This window comes from Caretta caretta, chromosome 2 (assembly GCF_965140235.1).
Source record: "Caretta caretta isolate rCarCar2 chromosome 2, rCarCar1.hap1, whole genome shotgun sequence".
NCBI lineage: Eukaryota > Metazoa > Chordata > Testudines > Cheloniidae > Caretta > Caretta caretta.
In genome coordinates, this window is record NC_134207.1 from 61,200,563 (window position 1) to 61,219,500 (window position 18,938).

The 18,938-nt window shown below is 41.1% G+C and overlaps 1 protein-coding gene across 2 annotated transcripts in view; it reads left to right on the forward strand.

Annotated features, from left to right (window-relative positions):
* The window catches only part of CPA6 (carboxypeptidase A6), a 111,377-nt gene extending 94,922 nt beyond the window's left edge, over window positions 1–16,455 (forward strand). For both annotated transcript variants that reach the window (XM_048840884.2, XM_048840885.2), the window contains exons 7-11: window positions 410–520; window positions 776–866; window positions 7,127–7,329; window positions 13,217–13,301; window positions 15,054–16,455. In XM_048840884.2, coding sequence (XP_048696841.1) covers window positions 410–520; window positions 776–866; window positions 7,127–7,329; window positions 13,217–13,301; window positions 15,054–15,241 — 678 coding nt within the window. In that variant the 3' untranslated portion in view covers window positions 15,242–16,455. The remainder of the gene's footprint in view (window positions 1–409; window positions 521–775; window positions 867–7,126; window positions 7,330–13,216; window positions 13,302–15,053) is intronic.
* The last annotated feature ends 2,483 nt before the right edge of the window (window positions 16,456–18,938 follow it).

Consider the following 18,938-nt stretch of genomic DNA (forward strand, 5'->3'; position numbering starts at 1 on the left):
GCTAAACTGATTCATGCCAACTGAGGATCTGGCCCATTGACTTTTAGCTCCTTCGCCCAATCATCTCACTAATGCTCAATGCACTTGTTTCTGTTTAGAGCAAGCAGTTCCAGTGTTTTCCTGTCTGTCTGAAACTAACTAACAATAGGATGGTCTCCTTTTGAAAATATTTTCTGAATATATTCTCATTACTGTGTTGCTATTAGTCTCATTTATGGACAGACAATACTCCATTCAAGCACAGTTGTTGGAATAGCAGTAATGCAATAAGGCCAACCTCCTGTTACAGAAGTAAACCCTCCACTACTATTAACTGCCTACAGTCATGTGACTGGCTTAGCTAATCACAATACTTACTTTTCAAACCCTTTTATTATAGAAACTACTTCTATTTTACTTCCTCCTTTAGGCTCTTCAGACATATCAGAGTGATCCCGCCATGAGAAGGATGCTAAATCAGCTGTATTTCTACATCATGCCAGTATTTAATGTGGATGGATACCATTTTAGCTGGACCAATGTAAGTAGTTTGGCTAATGTTTCTGAAAACATATTAAGATCGAAAAGATGGAACGAGTATAGCTAGAAGTCTCATTTGAATGCTGTAATGATCTGATTCATCACTTTATTATATCTGACCTAAGGATATAATTGACTTGCAAGAAAGTTAAAATATTGCACTGAGCATCTTCAACATAGATGATTTGTTACATGTACATAGATGTTTTATCAACATGTATTCAATTATTTTCATTATTTTAAAAATTATAACTAGGATCGATTTTGGAGAAAAACAAGGTCAAAGAACTCACAGTTTCGTTGCCATGGTGTAGATGCTAATCGTAACTGGAAAGTGAAATGGTGTGGTAAGTCTGGAAATAAGCTGAATGTGGATAACTATGTCATCCTGCATTTAACTGTCCAGAGCACTGAATAGATTAGAACATTCTACAGCGGCCATAGCCTCTCCATAGTTAAGATTGAAGCTAGCATCCCATTGGCTAAACCATGGTTCGTGAGCCACACGCGGCTCTTTTACAGTTAAAGTGCAGTTCATGGAGCACCCCTGCCGCTCCCATTCTCCATGTACCAGACTGGCGGGGGGAGCTCAAGGCGTCTGCCCTGCAGCAGGGTGATGGGGCTAGGATCTTCGGCCAGAGATGACTGGTGCCTGCTGAGAGTGGGAGAGCACAATTTAAAAGTTTGCTCCTGCCCCAACAGTTTAAGTCACGCCCGCCTCCCATACCCTCAGCAGCTCCTTCCTCCCTGCAGCTCCTAGCTGTTTGCCGCTGCCTCTCCACCCAGAGCTAACACCTGGCAGCTGCAGGAAGGGGCCACTGCTTTAACTCTGTGGGGAGAGGCAGCAGCAAAAGCAATGCTCTCCCTGCAGCTCCCAGCTGTTTGCTGCTGCCTCTCCCCATAGTCGCAGCTCCCAGTTTGCCAGTTCCAGCAGCTGCCATGCAGGGAGGGGGTCCTGTGGCACCATGTGACTGAGTGGGGCCAGCAAACCCTGTCAAAAATCTTGGGGGGCACATGACCCCCTCCCTGCATGGCAGCTGCTGGAACTGGCAAACTGGGAGCTGCAACTATAGGGAGAGGCAGCAGCAAACAGCTGGGAGGGCGGTCTTGGGGCTTCAGCTCCACAGGGCATGCCTGCCAGGGCTCGGGGCTTCAGCAGTAGTGGGGCGAGAAGTGCCCGGCTGGCACGCCCCCACTCTTGAACTTCTGAAGATTGTTGTTTGTGGCTCGGAGGATCAGTAAGTTTGGCCACCCCGCATTATATTGTAAGCTTGATTGTGAATGTTCCTCCTAACTTCTCAAAAAAGAAACCAAGTTTTCTGAAATATCAGGTGCCACATCTCACCCCAACGTAGAGTTTTTCTGGGAAATTTGGTAAAAGCGGAGAAAGAAGTTTTAATGTTAGGAGTATGCACTAACTGCTTTGTACTATTCCAGTGATGCAAAGGAGCTGTAAACCCAGTTTAAGAAGCTAATTAAGCCAGTTTTACAGCTGTCTTTGTGGTGCTGGAATGAGCTGGTATACAATGGTAAATGTGGCTCATGGTGTTATCTAATCTGTTTGTTTGTTGTTGGTTTTTAATTCCTAACTTTTTTTATTTATGTTTCTAAAATGTTTTGGCAAAGAGACTTCAGATGTTTTGCTGGCCGTGGTGACACAAAGTATTTAGTATTAAGGCCATTTAGTATTTCAAGGGGGCTATTAGTGGAGGTTTATAAAAGAATTGAAGAGCTACTTTTAATTGTATATAGAGATTATTTTAAACTCTATTATATAAATATTTATAATAGAAACTGACCTACATTTTGCATAAATATAGATAAAGTTCAAAATAATGAATTATAGCAGATTATTAGAAATGGATCCCTTGAACTGGAAATGACATTTTATAATCTTTACACTTGTAAATGAGCATATATACATTCAAGTAGTGGTGCAGTAGGTAGGACATTAGACTGGGGCCTAGAAGACTAAGATTCTCTTCTTGTCCGTTGTGTGGCATTGGGCAAGTCTCTTCACCTGTGTTTCCCCTCCCTCTGAATTGCCTATTTAGACTGTAAGTTCTTAAGAACAGGGATTGTTTCTCATTATGTATTTATACAGTGCTTAGCACAACATAAGAACTTAAGAATGGCCATACTGGGTCAGACCAAAGGTCCATCTAGCCCAGTATCCTGTCTTCCAACAGCAGCCAATGCCAGGTGCCCCAGAGGGAATGAACAGATCAGGAGATCATCAAGTGATCCACCCCCTCTCGCCCATTCCCAGCTTCTGGCAAACAGAGGCTAGGGACACCATTCCTGGCTAATAGCCATTGATGGACCTATCCTCCATGAACTTATCTAGTTCTTTTTTGAAAGAATGCCCTAAATCTGGGGGTCTGGTCTATCTTGGAGCCTGTAAATGCTACTGTAATACAAATAATAAAAATAGTTTCATTACTTCAGCGAGACTAGTTGCATGAGGAAATGCTCAGACACTGCTAGGAGGAAGGGCTCCACAGTCTGCCCTCTAGTGATTTGTTGTCAAGTGACTTGGTCAATGAAAGAATTCTTCCATCAGCCTAGCACTGTCTACATGGAGACTTAGGTCATCTTAACTGTGTCCATCAGGGGTGTGGATTTTTCACACCCTTGAGTGACGTAGCTGGGTTAATCTAATGTTCTAGTGTACATCACCCCGAAGTGGACCACTTACTCCACTGGGGGTTGGTATAGGAGCAGCTACAACAGGTCAATGCAACCTGAGAATCCCGCATGTAGGGGAGAGAGATTCCCAGAACTGACCCCCAGATTTAGGGCAACTTTAGGGTATAGATGCAAAGCCGAACTAATCCAAAAATACAGCCTATGCTGTTGCATCATTCTTTGCTTACATTTATGACCACCAGCCACAGACATTTTGAAAAACAAATGTATGTGCACAAAAGAAACTATTGCTTTCACGTTGGAGCGGGCAGTTCTCTTGTCATGTCCCTGGAGGAATATTTTATTTTATCTTATCACATTATTAATACCCTCACACATTTTTTCAGTTCCCAGTTGATCTCTCTCAGTTTCCCTTAACTCCCTTGCCCCTCACCCCTGCATTGAAATACAAATACCTGTTCCTGGGTTCTGGAAGACATTTGTCTTTTCTGAATGAGTGAAATCTTTCTTTTCTATGCAGAATGGATTTGTTATCCTATAACAATGCTATCTGGACTGCTTTGTGTATTATGACTATTATTTATTTAGTTCCTGCAATGTCCTTTGCCCTGTACAGAACAAAACCAACATATCCCTGCCCTGATGGGCTTATAGTTTAAGAAGTTGGAATTCATTCCCCATGTTCATTCAGTCCTGCTCCTCACTCCACCAAATACACAGACTGCTCTCCAATGAGACCCCAGTCAATCCTTAAAGGGACTTCCAAACAAATAACAATTTACTGATCTTCAGAACATCTCTTTGAAGAAAATATTTTTTCAGAAACAAAAACTGAGACTGATTAGAAGTTCAGTATTTTGCCCAAGGATAAACAAATCAGTCCACGAAAGAGACAAGATTAGAACTTCGAAGTTCCTTACTCCAAGTCACATGCTCAGTCGTCTCACTACACTGACTGAAGTGGAGATGAAGGAGGATTATCATATTTCCATGCTTACATTGTCCCGATCTGTTCTGCGCTGTGAATTCTCATAAGGTAGATTCTAAAACCTCTTAATTGGGTAAGTTGTGCTTACAGTTTGCAGGCAGGGTTTGAAATTCATATAGGTGCCTCTGGGCAGGTACATTGTGAGCACAAATCCTATTTTTTGTGTCGTGCCTGCCCCTGTGTGACACCCAAATGGCTGGGTACCATGAGTTTCTTCTTTGAATTAGGTGACACTGCTGTGCCACCTTCTTTTCCCCTCTCTTCTAGTGTAGGTCTTTGATGCTATATTTTACTCTGTTGCTTTGTATTCTGTGAAGACTGAAAAAGGAAATTTATCAGTGATCTTAGTAAATTTCATTTTGCAGTCTGTGGCTCATGGGAAACACAATTATTTAAGTTAAAGTATGGGGTGGGTAACCAAAAGCAGCACTAGACGCGGCAGCAGTTTTAAAGTATAGCGCGTACAGATTGCAAGCTCTTTAGGACAGGGAGTCTTATTATGTGTGTGTCTATAACACCTAATATAATGGTCTCCTGATCCTCATGCAGATCCATCAGGCACTATTGAGAGTACAAATAATATTTTAAAAAAAGACTAGGCAAATACTTAGGGACAAATCCTCATCTCATAAACCAAACACAATTTAAAGAGCTTCACTGACACTTAGCATAGGGAACTGACAGTTGGGGGCAGAATTTCCACCTAAAGCCTGCCACATAGCTGGGCTGTGGAGAAGATTACTTCATACTAGCAGAAGTAGGAGGTGCAAGCAAGTTTGGGGCTTATGCTGTTCCTTATCTCACCCTCAATCCCACCTCAGTGCTTCTGTACGAAAATGAGCTGTATTCATTTCAACACTTCCACACAGTGTAAACGCAGCGTTTCCCGTTTATTTTGGGCCTTGCACATCTGCAGTGTGCTCTGGAGGATTTGGCTGTCTCAGTAAAACACTGCAGGATTCAAAAATCAGGCAGAGGGTTGACATTCACTGTATTTCTGTTTTCTCCTTGTGACTGTAGCTTTGACTCTTAATAGTAGTTGACGTTTACTGTATTTCTTTCCCACCCCACCCCTCTCCCCATTCTGTCTGTAACTTTGAAGAACTTCCAGTGTGGAAAGTCGTAGTGAGCTCATTGTATTATCCGAAGTCATTCATTTACAGGACAACTTCATTATAAAGAGAGTTTAGAAAAATCTATTCTTATACAGAGAGAGAAACTAGAGCCTGCTCTTCATCCTGTTTTCTGCCCTGGTCTATGTGAGGGAGGAGCCTTCTTCAGGGTTGGTCAGTCAGCAAGTAGGCATTACTAAAACTAATTTATTGTATAGCTATAAGTTCATCTGGAAGCAGGGGTTACATCTTGTTTTCATTCATTATGGACAAGATTTCTGTCTGGCAATGAAGGCATAGTCATGTCACGCCACTATTGAAATGTAGATTAAAGAGAGAAACCTAAAAATGCATTACCTTAAAAGTAGATCTGTTCTTCAAAACAATTTTCCTACAGTAAAGAACTCTGAATAAGAACAGTTTTTTACCATTGCCTATTTTGGCAAAAGTTGTGCAAAAAATTTGAGGGGTTTCACAGAGAGATTGTTTTAAATAAAAATACCAAACAATCTCAGTAGTTTCACAAAGGTTTGGGTTTTTTTTAAAATGGGGACACAGATTTTGCCTAAAACTAACCCACCAGGCTAGACATTTGAGGATTTTCTCCAACATACTAGAATGTCCAGGGTGGCAATGAGCTGCCAGTGGCACCTACACCAGCCACCCCACCTGATTGTAGGGGGACAAGGCTAGGAAAGAGGGCCATGTCCATGGATCCCTTATGCTAGTGATTCCAGACTTCTGGAACAGCCCCTTGGGATTATATAGACTAGCCTTCAGGCTGTTCTAATTTATGCCAGGGACCAAGGAGGCTGTAAGATCAGGAAGTGTGAAAGTCACTTCTGTACCCACCCTCCTGAGCTGTACTGAGGACTTCTTAGCGTCAGCTCAGGTTCTGGGCTTAGCCGGAGGTAAATGAAGTCTGTTTTCACATGACAACTACACATTTTAACAGAGAGCTGCAGAGCAATAACACCATGACTATCATATTCCTTGCTACTGCCAGGGTCTTAAACACTTTTTTCATAAATTTCTTTTGTATGGTAAGTATCTTTCACTTTAAGTGGAAGGAAACCGGGGCTTTGCAGGAATCCTTAATATGAAATATAATAGGAATAGCTACTCAGCTTGATACCTAAAATGTGATGGCACTTACTGAAGTGAAGAAGAAAACTATCAGCCCCAGCTGCAGATTCAAAAATGAATATAGCTCTAAGATCATGGACTTGAAAAGATAGCTGTACTTAGGCAAACATGGGTACGCAGTGGTTATGGTGAGGGCAGATGGTTTGCTCCCTGCAGAACAGATGGCCACCAAGTCATCTAAGTCTCAAGAGCATCCTGTCTCAATGTCTTGTCAAATATTACAACTACAAGAAATAGCTGTCTTCCAGAGTCCCAGAGAGTTTGCACTTTCGTGTTATTTCATCTCCACTTACAGCATTCAATGAATCATGAAAATAAACATCTCTCCAATAATAAACAGAATAATCCCATCAGATCCTTATAATCCTACTGGAAACAGTGAAATTCAGTTTGCCGTGAAGAATGGAAGTTCTGAATTGTTCAGTGTATTTCTATGTGCCAGTTGCAATTCCAGTTTCCTGGGGGAGGCCTGTGTCATCTTTGTGTCAAGGCTATATGCCTACTGGATAAAAATGCATTCTATTCCACCGATTTCTTGGCTGTTTGCTTCCATTAATTCTTTTCAGATAGCAGGTTCTCTGTGTTTTCAGAAGTAGGATGGCAATTTGTGTGCTGTTTTTTAGGCTTCTCCATAAGCATAAGGTAAGCCAGAATTGGACCGTTACATGCTGTTTGTGAACATTCACGGCTATTTTTCTTTTTCAATGTGTAGATGAGGGGGCGTCCTTTCACCCATGTGATGATACATACTGTGGTCCCTTTCCCGAGTCTGAGCCTGAAGTAAAGGCTGTAGCTCACTTTCTTCGCAAACGCCGGAAACAAATAAAAGCCTATCTGTCTTTTCATGCATATGCTCAGATGTTGCTGTATCCATACTCCTACAAGTATGCAACAATTCCAAATTTCAGCTGTGTGGTAAGTGCAATAGTTCTTGGAGATTACACACCCTTATATGCTATTTCTGTTATTGTTTAGAGAGCAGACATGGTTCTCCAATACTTCATATTTAGCAATATTTATTTCAGCTCTATTTACAGTGTTATACTGGTTATGTAACCTTTATTCTAATTGAATTAATGGTGACTCACTTAGAATGGGATAGTTTCTTACATCAATCTCTATAAAGTAATTTATAGGCTAATCAGTGGAGTTTTAATTAGTGTTATCATAAATTATTAAATATTAACAGAAGCTGTTACTAAATCCCCATGCACCTAGCTGAAAGTCTATCCCTATATGTTTGAAAGAACTGAAGAGGTATAAATACTTGACAGAAAAAAGGTTTGATATTTTAAAGTTTCAACTTAACAAAATAGAAATCTTTCAACTATTAAATTTCATCCAGAAATAAAGCTTCTAACCCTTAATATTGCAGCTTACTGAGATAATACTGTTACCCCCTTTGATTTCAGCAATCAGCCAATATTTAAAGTTTAATTTAGGAGAAATTGATGATGGAGTCAGGGTTTTTTTGATGAAATCCTGTTTATTTACAAAGCTTTTATACAAAGTCCTGTTTCCCAGACTTTGTATAAAATTAAACAGGGGACAGTTTCTCTGCTTACAGTAGCAAGCCTCTTTTCAGCCAGCACTCTGCCCAAAGATCTCTCCCTCTTAACTTTCTCTCAAGGGCACATTACTGGTTCTTCTCATGAGGTCCGCTTCTGTTCACAGACACAATCCCCTCCACCAAATAATACCCACCTGCTGGATTTGCATTTAGTACCCCACAAAACCCCCTCCACCCACGTAGCTCAGCTTCTGACCAGCCTTTCCCAATGCCTATTTTTTGGATTGTTGCTCCTACCGTTTCAACTATCTTACTCTGAAAAGGAGCTTAACAGCTCCTAACTTTTATCCTGAATGAAGGGCACTATCATACTCACCAGCTTCAGTTAGGTTTTACCCCTCCTCCATCATAATACAGTACAAACTGAATTCTCCTCATTGCATGGATCTGGAGTATGGATTGAGGGGCTCAGCAGCATTTCTTTTGGGGGGTATTAGGATGATTAAAAGACATAGTATCAGGAAAGATCTGTTAAGACTTAATTGCTCCAACTCCTGAAAATGTCCTGTGTCTGATGTCATGCTTGGGAAGGGGAGCTAAAAATGAGGATTATAGGGAGTTGCAGCATGACCAAACATTTCATTTACAATGCATCATTCAGTAATTCATGATAGTGAATGAATCATCTTTTGATTCCGTGAAGGGAGATTAGGGTCTAGAGGGAAGTAGTCACTATCAATAGATCAAGAACATGAAACTCTAATATTTCATCTGGAGAACAGAGAAAGCAAACCTATCTTCAAGAACTGGCAAGACAGCAGAAGGAAAAAATATGGTATTAGGAAGAACTGTTCTTCCAATGCCAAAAAGAAAATTACAGAATATCCTGATGGACACCTCTGGAATGAAGTGAGAAAGTAGCAGGCAAAGACAGAAGCAGACAGTGGGTCAAAAAATTAATTCTTGCAAACGAATCTTAAAGTCTAGGCTTTTACCCATCAGTAAATCTTTAATGCATCTTGTTCTAATCATCTGGCTTCTTCTTCCATTCTGTGTTGGGGAACCCTGGCCCACTCTCTACTCTTCCCATCTGTAGCATTTAAATCAGAGGAAGTCGGTTTGACAGTTATGGGTCTGTTCATTGGATCAGTGGAAGCCTTTCCATTGACTTCACTGGACCTTGGGTCAGGCCTTTTAAGAGCCAGGGACAGGTTAAGTGGAGCAGATACCTGGAAAAGCAGCCAAAGACACTGTTAGCAATAACCTCCAATTAGGAGCCAACATCTCTGGACAATTACGGCGTTTATTAATGTTCCACTGACATCCTGGCCTTTACGTCTGTTTGCATTTCAATCTCACTACCTCCTTCAATGTTTTTTTGGAAGAGGAAAACAAACAAAAAGTACTTTTGTATTGGTGGGCCAGTTCAACACAAGCAGTAAACACAGGAGAGAAGCATAGTGAAATGGAAGAGTCAAGCTGTTGGTAGTTTTATTAAGGTTCTGGTGTGTGAACAGAAGTGAACCCTTGCCAAGAAGCCTGAGTCACCAGTGTGACAGTACTATCACAGAGAAGGGAATTTGTGCAGAATGGATGGTGCTCACAGTATAATATCATTTGTATTTTTTTAAACCATCATTTTCCAAACCCATCAGCATTTATGCTTTAGGGCAGGAGTTTGACCATCTTAACACATTGGCATGGGTGTGGGCAGCCCAAAAGACTGTGCACATTATGTGAATGTAGCTTCATATTATTTGCCTATAGCTAAAGGGTTGTGCAATTGCCCGTTTAGCTTCAAGATGTATTGATTTTCAATATTTAAAATATATACCATAATCCAATATGATAAGGTTTCAGCTCGCTTGAACTTTTGTGAAGAGCTGTACTGAAGTAGAAAGCAGAATTATAATGAAGCTTCTGTCCCATTTATCTCTCTCCTGTGGTTGACTGAAAAAGTTTTATTGGTCTAGATGGATTTCATGCATTGAGGTTGGCCAGCAAGTGAATGCTGTTCCGGGGGCCTCCACATGCATGAGGGGTTAGGAACATTTAGTGTAAATAGGGTCCTTAATTATTCCTGAGCAGAAAGCAAAGATGCTTCTGTCCAGTTCACTACACATTAGTGTGCTGCTGTTTCAGTTAAAGTGGTAAATTATTCAGTGATGCTTTGAAACTGGAGTGCAGTATATTGCTAACAACATGCATAGATATTCTGCTCTAATTTAGACAACTCCCTTATTAAGTTTCAGTTGAAGCCAGTTATGTTAAGATCATTAAAGGGAAGTTGTACTTCAGTTATCATTTGGTAAATGTCTGCACCAGTTATTTCAATCTGTAGCTTTTTTTTTAAAAGTTTAATTTACTAGCCATATTTTTTCTATACAATCCTGTGTTTCAGTATTCACAGTCTACTTTCCTGAAATCTGCTAATATTGCAAGTTCTCGGGGCCTGCTCTTGAAAGATGCTAGGAATTGTGGTTGCTCAGCACCATTCAGGATCAGACCTATATAGCATATGAAGCATTTCAAAATTGTTCCCTTCCTTCTCTGTGCGTGGCACAAACAGCTGAAGTGAACACATTGCTGGTAGCCTGAGAACTGTGTACTCACTACATCCAGCTGTTTGTTTCCCTTATATTGGAAGCATAGTATGGTAATTTACCATGGACCTTCACTCAGTTGCCACATCTGAACAGGAATCAGTATATCATCATCCTACTTTTAAAATAATATTGCAGTAGAATTTCTCCATAAAGTTTTCAACAGGTTTTTGGGTTCGTTTATTTGGGGGGGGGGGTGCCATTATTTGAGATACGGGTCCTTGGAACCTTGAAATTGAAACCTATTTCCTTATCAATATTTTCCTCCCTTCCATGACATACATTCTGGTGTGGTGTTGTAAGATTATTCGTTGGTGGTAGGTCACCCATATGAAACCATAGCATTTTCCCACTCCCCTATGTGTATTTCAGATCGTGGATTGCAAGTACATATCAGAGGAGAAATAGGCCCAAGTGGCACCCCCACCCTCTTTCACAGATCTCAAAGAACAGCATATAGCTGGGGGGCTCTGTATTTTGGGGTAAGTGGTTGGGCAGGAGCGGAGCTAGGAAATGGCCAGTCTACACAGGCTCACTCCCACCTCCAAACCTGTTGAATTTCTCACAGGAGCTCATTATAGCATTAACTTCATTTCCTAGCTCTATACATTCTCTTTCCCCCTTATGGGGCTGGGAGAGAAACGAGCACAGGCTGGGAACCTCTTGCAGCACAGTTCTTCTACTACAAACCAACAGAGGCAACTATAAACCAAAAAAGACCACCTGAGGGATTCTAAATGAGTGTACTAGAATTTCTTCTAGGATAAAAAACAGTTTCTGCTCCAGTGAAAAGCCACATATAGGCTGAGCTCCATGCCCAGTCCAAAACAAGTTTTGTATAACCCTACTTGTTGGGCCAAAAAAAAAAATGTGACACCGAAACCCATATGGGGAATCATTAAACAATTACAGCCCATGCTTGGTGGAGAACACATCCTGAAAGAAGTCTTCCCATCTTCTGGCCTTCAAACACGCCCCCATAGTCCAAGATTGTCATTTAGAGCCACATAGGTTACTACTGGACCGGACTACTTTCACTTCTGATAGTGGGGGGGTCCTGTGAGCCATTGAACCAAATTGTAAGCCATGTATAGAATGGAAACTACTTCGAGTCAGGGGCTGCTGTAGCACCCCCCCACACTCCTAGTTCCAGCACTTATGATTGCCAGGTCTCCTACATTATCTAAGCCATCTAACCCTTGCACCAGTTCAGATCCTGGACAAGCCTGCAGTGTAACAGCATGTCATCCCACTCCTGTCTGTTTTCTAGCCACAGACTACTCAGAGACTTTCTGGGCAAATACCTTGTGCAATTTATTTACAGGGTTCCCCCCGCAACCCTTACAAACTTGCACAGGTCAGTATTTACAAGCATATAATCCTCCACACAGCCAAGGAGTGGAGAGACAGAAGGACACTCCCCCTGAGGCTCTTTCCTGGCTCTGATTCTCAAAAGCTTTCCAGTATCTCTCTTCCTACCCCGCCCCCGCACTGCTTTCCTGTGACTTTTATACTTTTTGGGCTCATGGGTTAATTAGTCATAGCTCTTTATAGTCCATCCCCAATATCAATTAGGCACAGCTTTGCCCCTCCCATTTACTCCAGGATAATTTAATTGATGATCCAGTGGTCAGAGTTATAGTACAGCTGCCGTTCCCCAGCACTCTGTTACACATACTCTCCCCTCCATCATCCAAGTCATTAATGAAAATATTGAGTAGTCACCAGACCCAGGAGAGACCCCCTGGTACCCTTCCTCCCCATTTGACAGTGAACCATTGATAACTATTCTTTCAGTGCACATTTTCCACCAATCATGTACCCACTTTATAGCAATTTCATCTAGACACCATTCCCTAGTTTGCTTATGACGACACATTGGACTGTGTCAAAAGCTTTACTAAAATCAAGATGTTCACATCTACTGCTCCCCGCCCCCATATATTAGGCCAGTAATCCCAACAAAGAAGGAAAGGAGACTGGTTTAGCATGATACTGACAAATCCATGTAAGGTATTTCTTATCACCTTATTATCCTCTAGATGCTTATAAATTAACAATTTGTTCAAGTATCTTTCCAGGTATCAAAATTAAGCTGACCGGTCTATAATTCCCTGGGTCCTCTTTGTTCCCCTTTTTAAAGATAGGTGGTATCTGGGACTTTGAGTCTGCCATAAGTTCTTGAAGATAATGGTTCCAAGATTGCTTCAGCTAGTTCCTTAAATACCCTAGGATGAACTTCAGCAGTCCCTGCCAACTTGAATACATCTAACTTATCTAAATATTCATTAACAAGTTCTTTCCCTATTTAACCTTGTGTTCCTTCCCCCTTGTTGTTATATTAATTGTTAAGCATCTGCTCACACTTAGTTTTTGCATAGAAGACCAATGCCTATTTTGCTTCAAACACCTCAGCCTTCTTGGTGTTATCTATTATTAGCTCTCCTTCCCTGAAAAGCAGTGGACCTACACTTTCCTTCATCTTTAATATTGTCTCTTTGAAAAACTGCCAGATCTCCTGAAAATATGGTAACTTGGGCTCCACAGGACCATAAAACCTAGTATTGCAGTAGGAGGATCATCAAACCTAGTACTGCATTAGGAGTAAGCGTTCTGTAGTTGAAGTTCTAATCCTATTACAGAAATTAATGTGAAGTCTAATGTATTTATTTTTTCCTCCCATACACAGGAAACTGCAGCTTATAATGCTGTTAATGCTCTTCAGTCCGCTTATGGTATAAGATACAGATATGGCCCTGCTTCTAGCACTTTGTGTAAGTTTCTCTCAAACTGGTTTATTACTTTGACCTAGCTATGGTATATGGGGCTGCTTGTACTATAACAAAGGAAGCAAATCTTGTCTAAAGTGAACTTTGATCAAATTGTGGCAGGTGGGGAAGGTGTAACTGGTTAAATGCACCTGCAATGGCAGAGATAAATATAACAGTTTCCAGAGAGAAAAGACAGACACACAAGGAACATGTCCAGTGAGCTGCAGTAAATTTTAACATACATAAAGATCAATAGAAAACTTCAAAACAGGATATTTAACAGTTAAATCTTGAGACTGAGAGAAAAATAATTCATAGTAAACATTTCCATGCTCTCACTCTCTGCTCTTGTAACTGAGATATCATTGCACATGCTGTTCATTCAGAAACTGAGGTGACCTTTTTAAAAGCTGGGTTTAGAATACTGCAGTTTCTCATTGAGAATAAGAAATAGCAAGCGCATCTGTATTTGGAAATCTTCTTTAAAAACAAAAAAAGATTAAATTCAAATGCTTATTCTTCCCCCAAGGGCAAAGGATCTTTAAAGCTTGGCTTTTAGCTAACAATGTCAGCTGAGCTCTCTCAGGAGGTTAGTAAGGGAAAAGTTCAATAGTTTTCTACAACACCACATAAACTTTTCACTCGGATCCTTTGATTCATAACCATTTGAAGACTGAACTTACTCAGTTAGGACAGGCTTAAAACAGCATTTTATAAACATAGTAAGATAGTTTTCTTTATCTCCTCTGCTACTGATACAAATGTGCTCGGTAAAGCATTTTTCACCTTTCCTCACAACTCACTCTCTCTTTGTGCTTAGTCCTTCAGCAGGGTGATAATCTTGTTATAACCATACAGTCTTTTGCCATGTCACAAGTATAGCACTGGGATTTAAGGGTTAGGATCATGATGAAGAAAATAGGCTATAAAAGAAAAATCTTTATCTAAGTATATGATAATTAACATATAGAGCATAGGTGGGCAAACTACATCCCGTGGGACCATCCTGCCCAGCCCCCAAGTTCCTGGCCTGGGAGGCTAGTCCCCAGTCCCTCCCCTGCTGTTCCCCATCCCCCGCAGCCATGTGGGCAGCGCTCTGAGTGGCGGGGCTGCCTGCTCATGCAGGGCAGCGTGGCAGTGTGTCTGGCCCTGGCCAGGCAGAAGCTAGACATGCTGCTCTGAGCGGCATGTTAAGGGGGACGGTGGGGTTGCATAAGGGGAAGGTGGTCCTGGGGGGGCAGTCAGGGGACAGGGGGCAGTTGCATGGGCGGAGGTTTGGGACGGGACAGTAAGGGGATGGGGAGAGGTCAGGAGACAAGGAGCGGGGGGGAGGGGTTGGGTGGGTCAGGCTGTTTGTGGAGGCACAGCCTTCCCTACCCGGCCCTCCATACAGTTTCACCAAAAAGTTTGCCCACCCCTGCTATAGGTGTTCAGCAAATGAGGTAGGAGAAAAGAGAATGGAGAGAAAAATATTCCTGGTGTGAAAGTCTTCTTACATAAAAGATAATTATTAGATTTTTCCCATGTTAACTGTGGGCCTAATCATATATGCTGCTAAGCTCCTTCCATGAGATATTGGATGCCCATGAACTTCTCTGGGAGATGAGGGTGCTCAGGGCCTTATCCTCCAAAGTGTTGGAGGATAAGGCCTGAGTTATAAGTACTCACTAAGAGTCTTAAGTACAATATTATGATAAACAGTGTATTTCTTTCAACAAGACAAACAGATCATGATACTTTTTTTTTCTTCCCCAGATGTGAGCTCTGGTAGTTCTATGGACTGGGCCTACAAAAATGGCATCCCCTATGCATTTGCATTTGAGCTGCGTGACACTGGCCATTTTGGATTTTTACTTCCTGAAACTCTGATCAAACCCACTTGTACAGAGACCATGCTAGCAGTTAAAAATATAACTATGCATTTGCTAAAGAAGTGTCATTGAGAGTTATATTTGGGATCCAGAACTTAGCTAATGTTTTACTTCAGGTGTTTATTAAATAGACACTGTCAAGTCATTGCAATTCTAAATCTGACATTTTAAAACTAGCTCACAGTAGAAAATGTGGTAATTATTCTACCTTGGAGGGTTGGAAGGTGAAAATCCTTTCAACTTCTACACTGCAAAAGTCCTGTTAAGTTAATGTGTCACATCAGCGGTTTGTTCACAGCTAAATACTCTGTCCTTATTAGGGATGTATGCTAAGGTCTTGATTCTAGACCATTGAAATAGTGGAATTTTTGCCACTGACTTCAGTTGGAGAAAGATCCAGTCCCAAATACAGTTTTGGAGCCAAATTCTGGCAAGTTCCACACACTGCAGACTGCAAGGAAACCCACACCCAGAACTATGGGGCACAATTGGCTACCCAATTCCTTCCATTCTCCCTTAAATCACAGCATCAGCAGGAGCCACAAAGGAACATTCCAGAGTGGGGTCTATAGATCAGTATAGTTCACATGTTCATGCATGTATGTCCCCTAACCAAGCTTTGGCCCTTCTACATAACACCCTGTACCCCTAGTAGGAATAATGAATATGTGGGTCCATGATTGCTGGCCAGACTACAGGCAGGAAACAGTATGATTTCTTCACCATATGTGTCTGCACTTTAGAGGCCATTTCTTTCACATAGTGCCAGAATTTGACTCCTAGTTTTCTTTTAAATATTCAGAGTAAGATATTCTTAAATAGAGAAACCAGCATATTATCATGTATAAATATACATTTTAAAAGTTGTGTTTCCTGGAATAAAGATTTATAATAGAACAATTAATAGATATAATATTCCACTGTATGGACATAGAGTAACAAAATAATTTGCAGTGATTGTGGACTTGGACAAGATCATCAGCTTGTGTACAGAGCTGTGGGCAATGAAGTTATACCATTTTGCACCAGCTGAGGATTTGGCCCTTAAACTATAACAAACAAATTGGATTTCTTATTTCTAGGTACTTACAGTGAGTGCTCTGTGGCTACATGGCTATTCAAGGTTTTCACACGTTTTAAAGACATTGATAATGGCTTTTTAACTGAATGGGACCTAAAATGTGGGAGCTTTGCAGGTGACAGTTTTCTAGTGAAGAAGCACAGTATTTGAAAGAACAATGCTGAAAGCAGAGTTTTTTTTGGTATTTTCAGAATAATATTTTTGTTGCTAGATCTTTAACATTATATGTTTTAGTATTTGTGATTTGAATTTAAATTTGTCATAAAATGTTAAATAAATCACATTTGTTGATAACATCTTCAGATGTATGAAGCATTCCTTCCATATGCCTCCCCAACCCCTCTTTGTAATGTCATCCCTTGACCTATCACATCGAATTTAGTTATTAAACTCCTTGGAGCAGAGAAACTCAAACACCATAGGTATCTGTGATGCTATACAGACAAATAAGTGAGTTTCTCTGTTCCAAGGAGTTTAATAACTAAATTCGATGTGATATATAGAAATCTACAGAATTCAAACTCAAATAAATTACTTGAAGCTGCATTCTGACACCCTTACTCACATGGAATAAAGCCATCTTCAGTGACTAATTCTTTTGATTTCAGCTGGGCTGCTTATGGAGTAAGGATGGCAGAATCTAGTCCTGTATAACTTTAAGGATAAAATATCATTAATAAGATAGATGTTTATTTGCAAAGTTACACTTTGCAATATATATATTGCATTATACACACACGTCACTTCTATGACTAGAAGCAACTTTCCTTATTGTTGGTTTATGGTTTTGTTTTGTTTTTCCTTTCATGTTTAGGTCAAGCTGGTTACAATATACTTGGTTTTCGCTTAAACATTTTAGAGTTAGCTTTTTACAATTCAATACAATTTACTATAGTATGAAACAGAATCTCTTTACTTAGTCTTAATTTTGCTTTTTTGTAGTAGATTGGGTTATGTTTGGGATTTTTCCATTAGAAGAATCATCCAGTTCAAGCTCTAAATTACATGAGATGCATTTTTGCATATTAAATTCACTTTCATTATTAATTATTATTATTATTATTATTAACAGTTGCTTCCTAAAAAGCATTCACATTAGCTCAGACTTGTTTGATTAAACCAAGCTTCTGTACTGATTTAATTAGAGTCCAAAGGACAGAAGCACTCACGATGTAAGTATGTATGTGTGTGTATACACACACACACACACATTTACACACACCCACCCACCCCTCTTTCCATTCATAACCTTGACTAGGATCAGGATTACAAACTATTTTGGAGAATGCAGTAACAGCCCCTTGCTGTGCATGGCTCCTTGATGGTGATGCTAAAAGCACACAGTCTACCCAGTTAGTCATGATGCTGATCAGCTGCAGAAAGTTACTCAAGATTCAGGTCACAATGTTCATCTACTAATGACATTTGAGGGTAGGGTGGGAGAGAGAAAGAACAAGCCACCCAATCAGGAAGAGGCAACATTAGTGGTAGCTTGTAATCTTACCATGCACTCCAGTTAAGGATCAGCATGTATCTGAGCCATCCAGGAGCAGGGGAGGAACCAGACTGAGAGTCAGAGTTGTGAACTGGCTCCTGCATTTCTCTTCCTCCAGGGAGGAATTAATCTTCACCAGTCCTTTTACCGGGACAGCTGGCCAATGAGTTGGGGACAAAAACCAAGGCACTGCCCACTCCTTGCCCATTCCTAATCTAACTGCATAAAAAGGGGGATAGCACCCACAAAATAACTGCCACACATGAGAGGGCATAGTCTTGCTCCTATTTCTTCGCTAGACACAAACTGTTCAGAGATCTTCTTCTGGTTAAACACCTCATGCAATTTATTTATAGTATCTTCCCCACAGCCATTGCAAACTTGTGCAGCTGAGTATTGACAAACGTATAGTCCTTAGCTCACTCAAGACAGGGAGACAGAAGGTATCTTCCCTCAAGAGCTCACTCCTGGCTCTGACTCTCAGAAACCTTCCAGTTTCTCGCTTTCCCCCTTGAGCACTTCCTTCCTATCTCTCTTCTACTTTCTGAGATAATTTACCTAGTAGGCTCTCCTCAGCCCCTCCCAATCTATAAATTAGGCATAGCTTCATCCCTCAGATTTACTCTTTGTCAATTTCATTGGTGATCCAAATGCTAGTACAGGTGCTGATGCCCTGCACTCTGTCACCCATCTCTCCCCCACCTTACCTGACAAAGATTTTTCTTACTCCATGCTCTCCCTCCCTTACTGGAGGTGCTTCCTTGCAGGGTTCTCCCTCCATCTCCAGGGTGATCACCCGGGCCCTCCTGATAGGGTCCATCCATTCTCTACCCGCAGAAGTCACCACATGTAGTGGGTGGAGGTTGCCTCCAAAATTCTGTTTCAGGTCTTCATACCATGGGCACCTGGTTACTCAGGGTTTCTGGTTCTCCTAATCCTCCAAAATTCACCTAAACTTTTTCCCCTTGGTGCACTAGTGGAGAGGAAGAGAGGGCCACTCAAACCCCATTAACAAGTCCAGGTTATCTTTATCCAGTGGGCCTACATCCTTCCACACCCCCTTAGGGGTCTCCCCTTATGTCCTGGCTTTTATTCTCCCATCTAATACAGTGTAAAACCTTCTACAGTACCTTGTTTTCCTTCCTCTCCCACTCTGTCCCTTGGTGAACTCTTTTCTTCCTTTTCATCTTGGT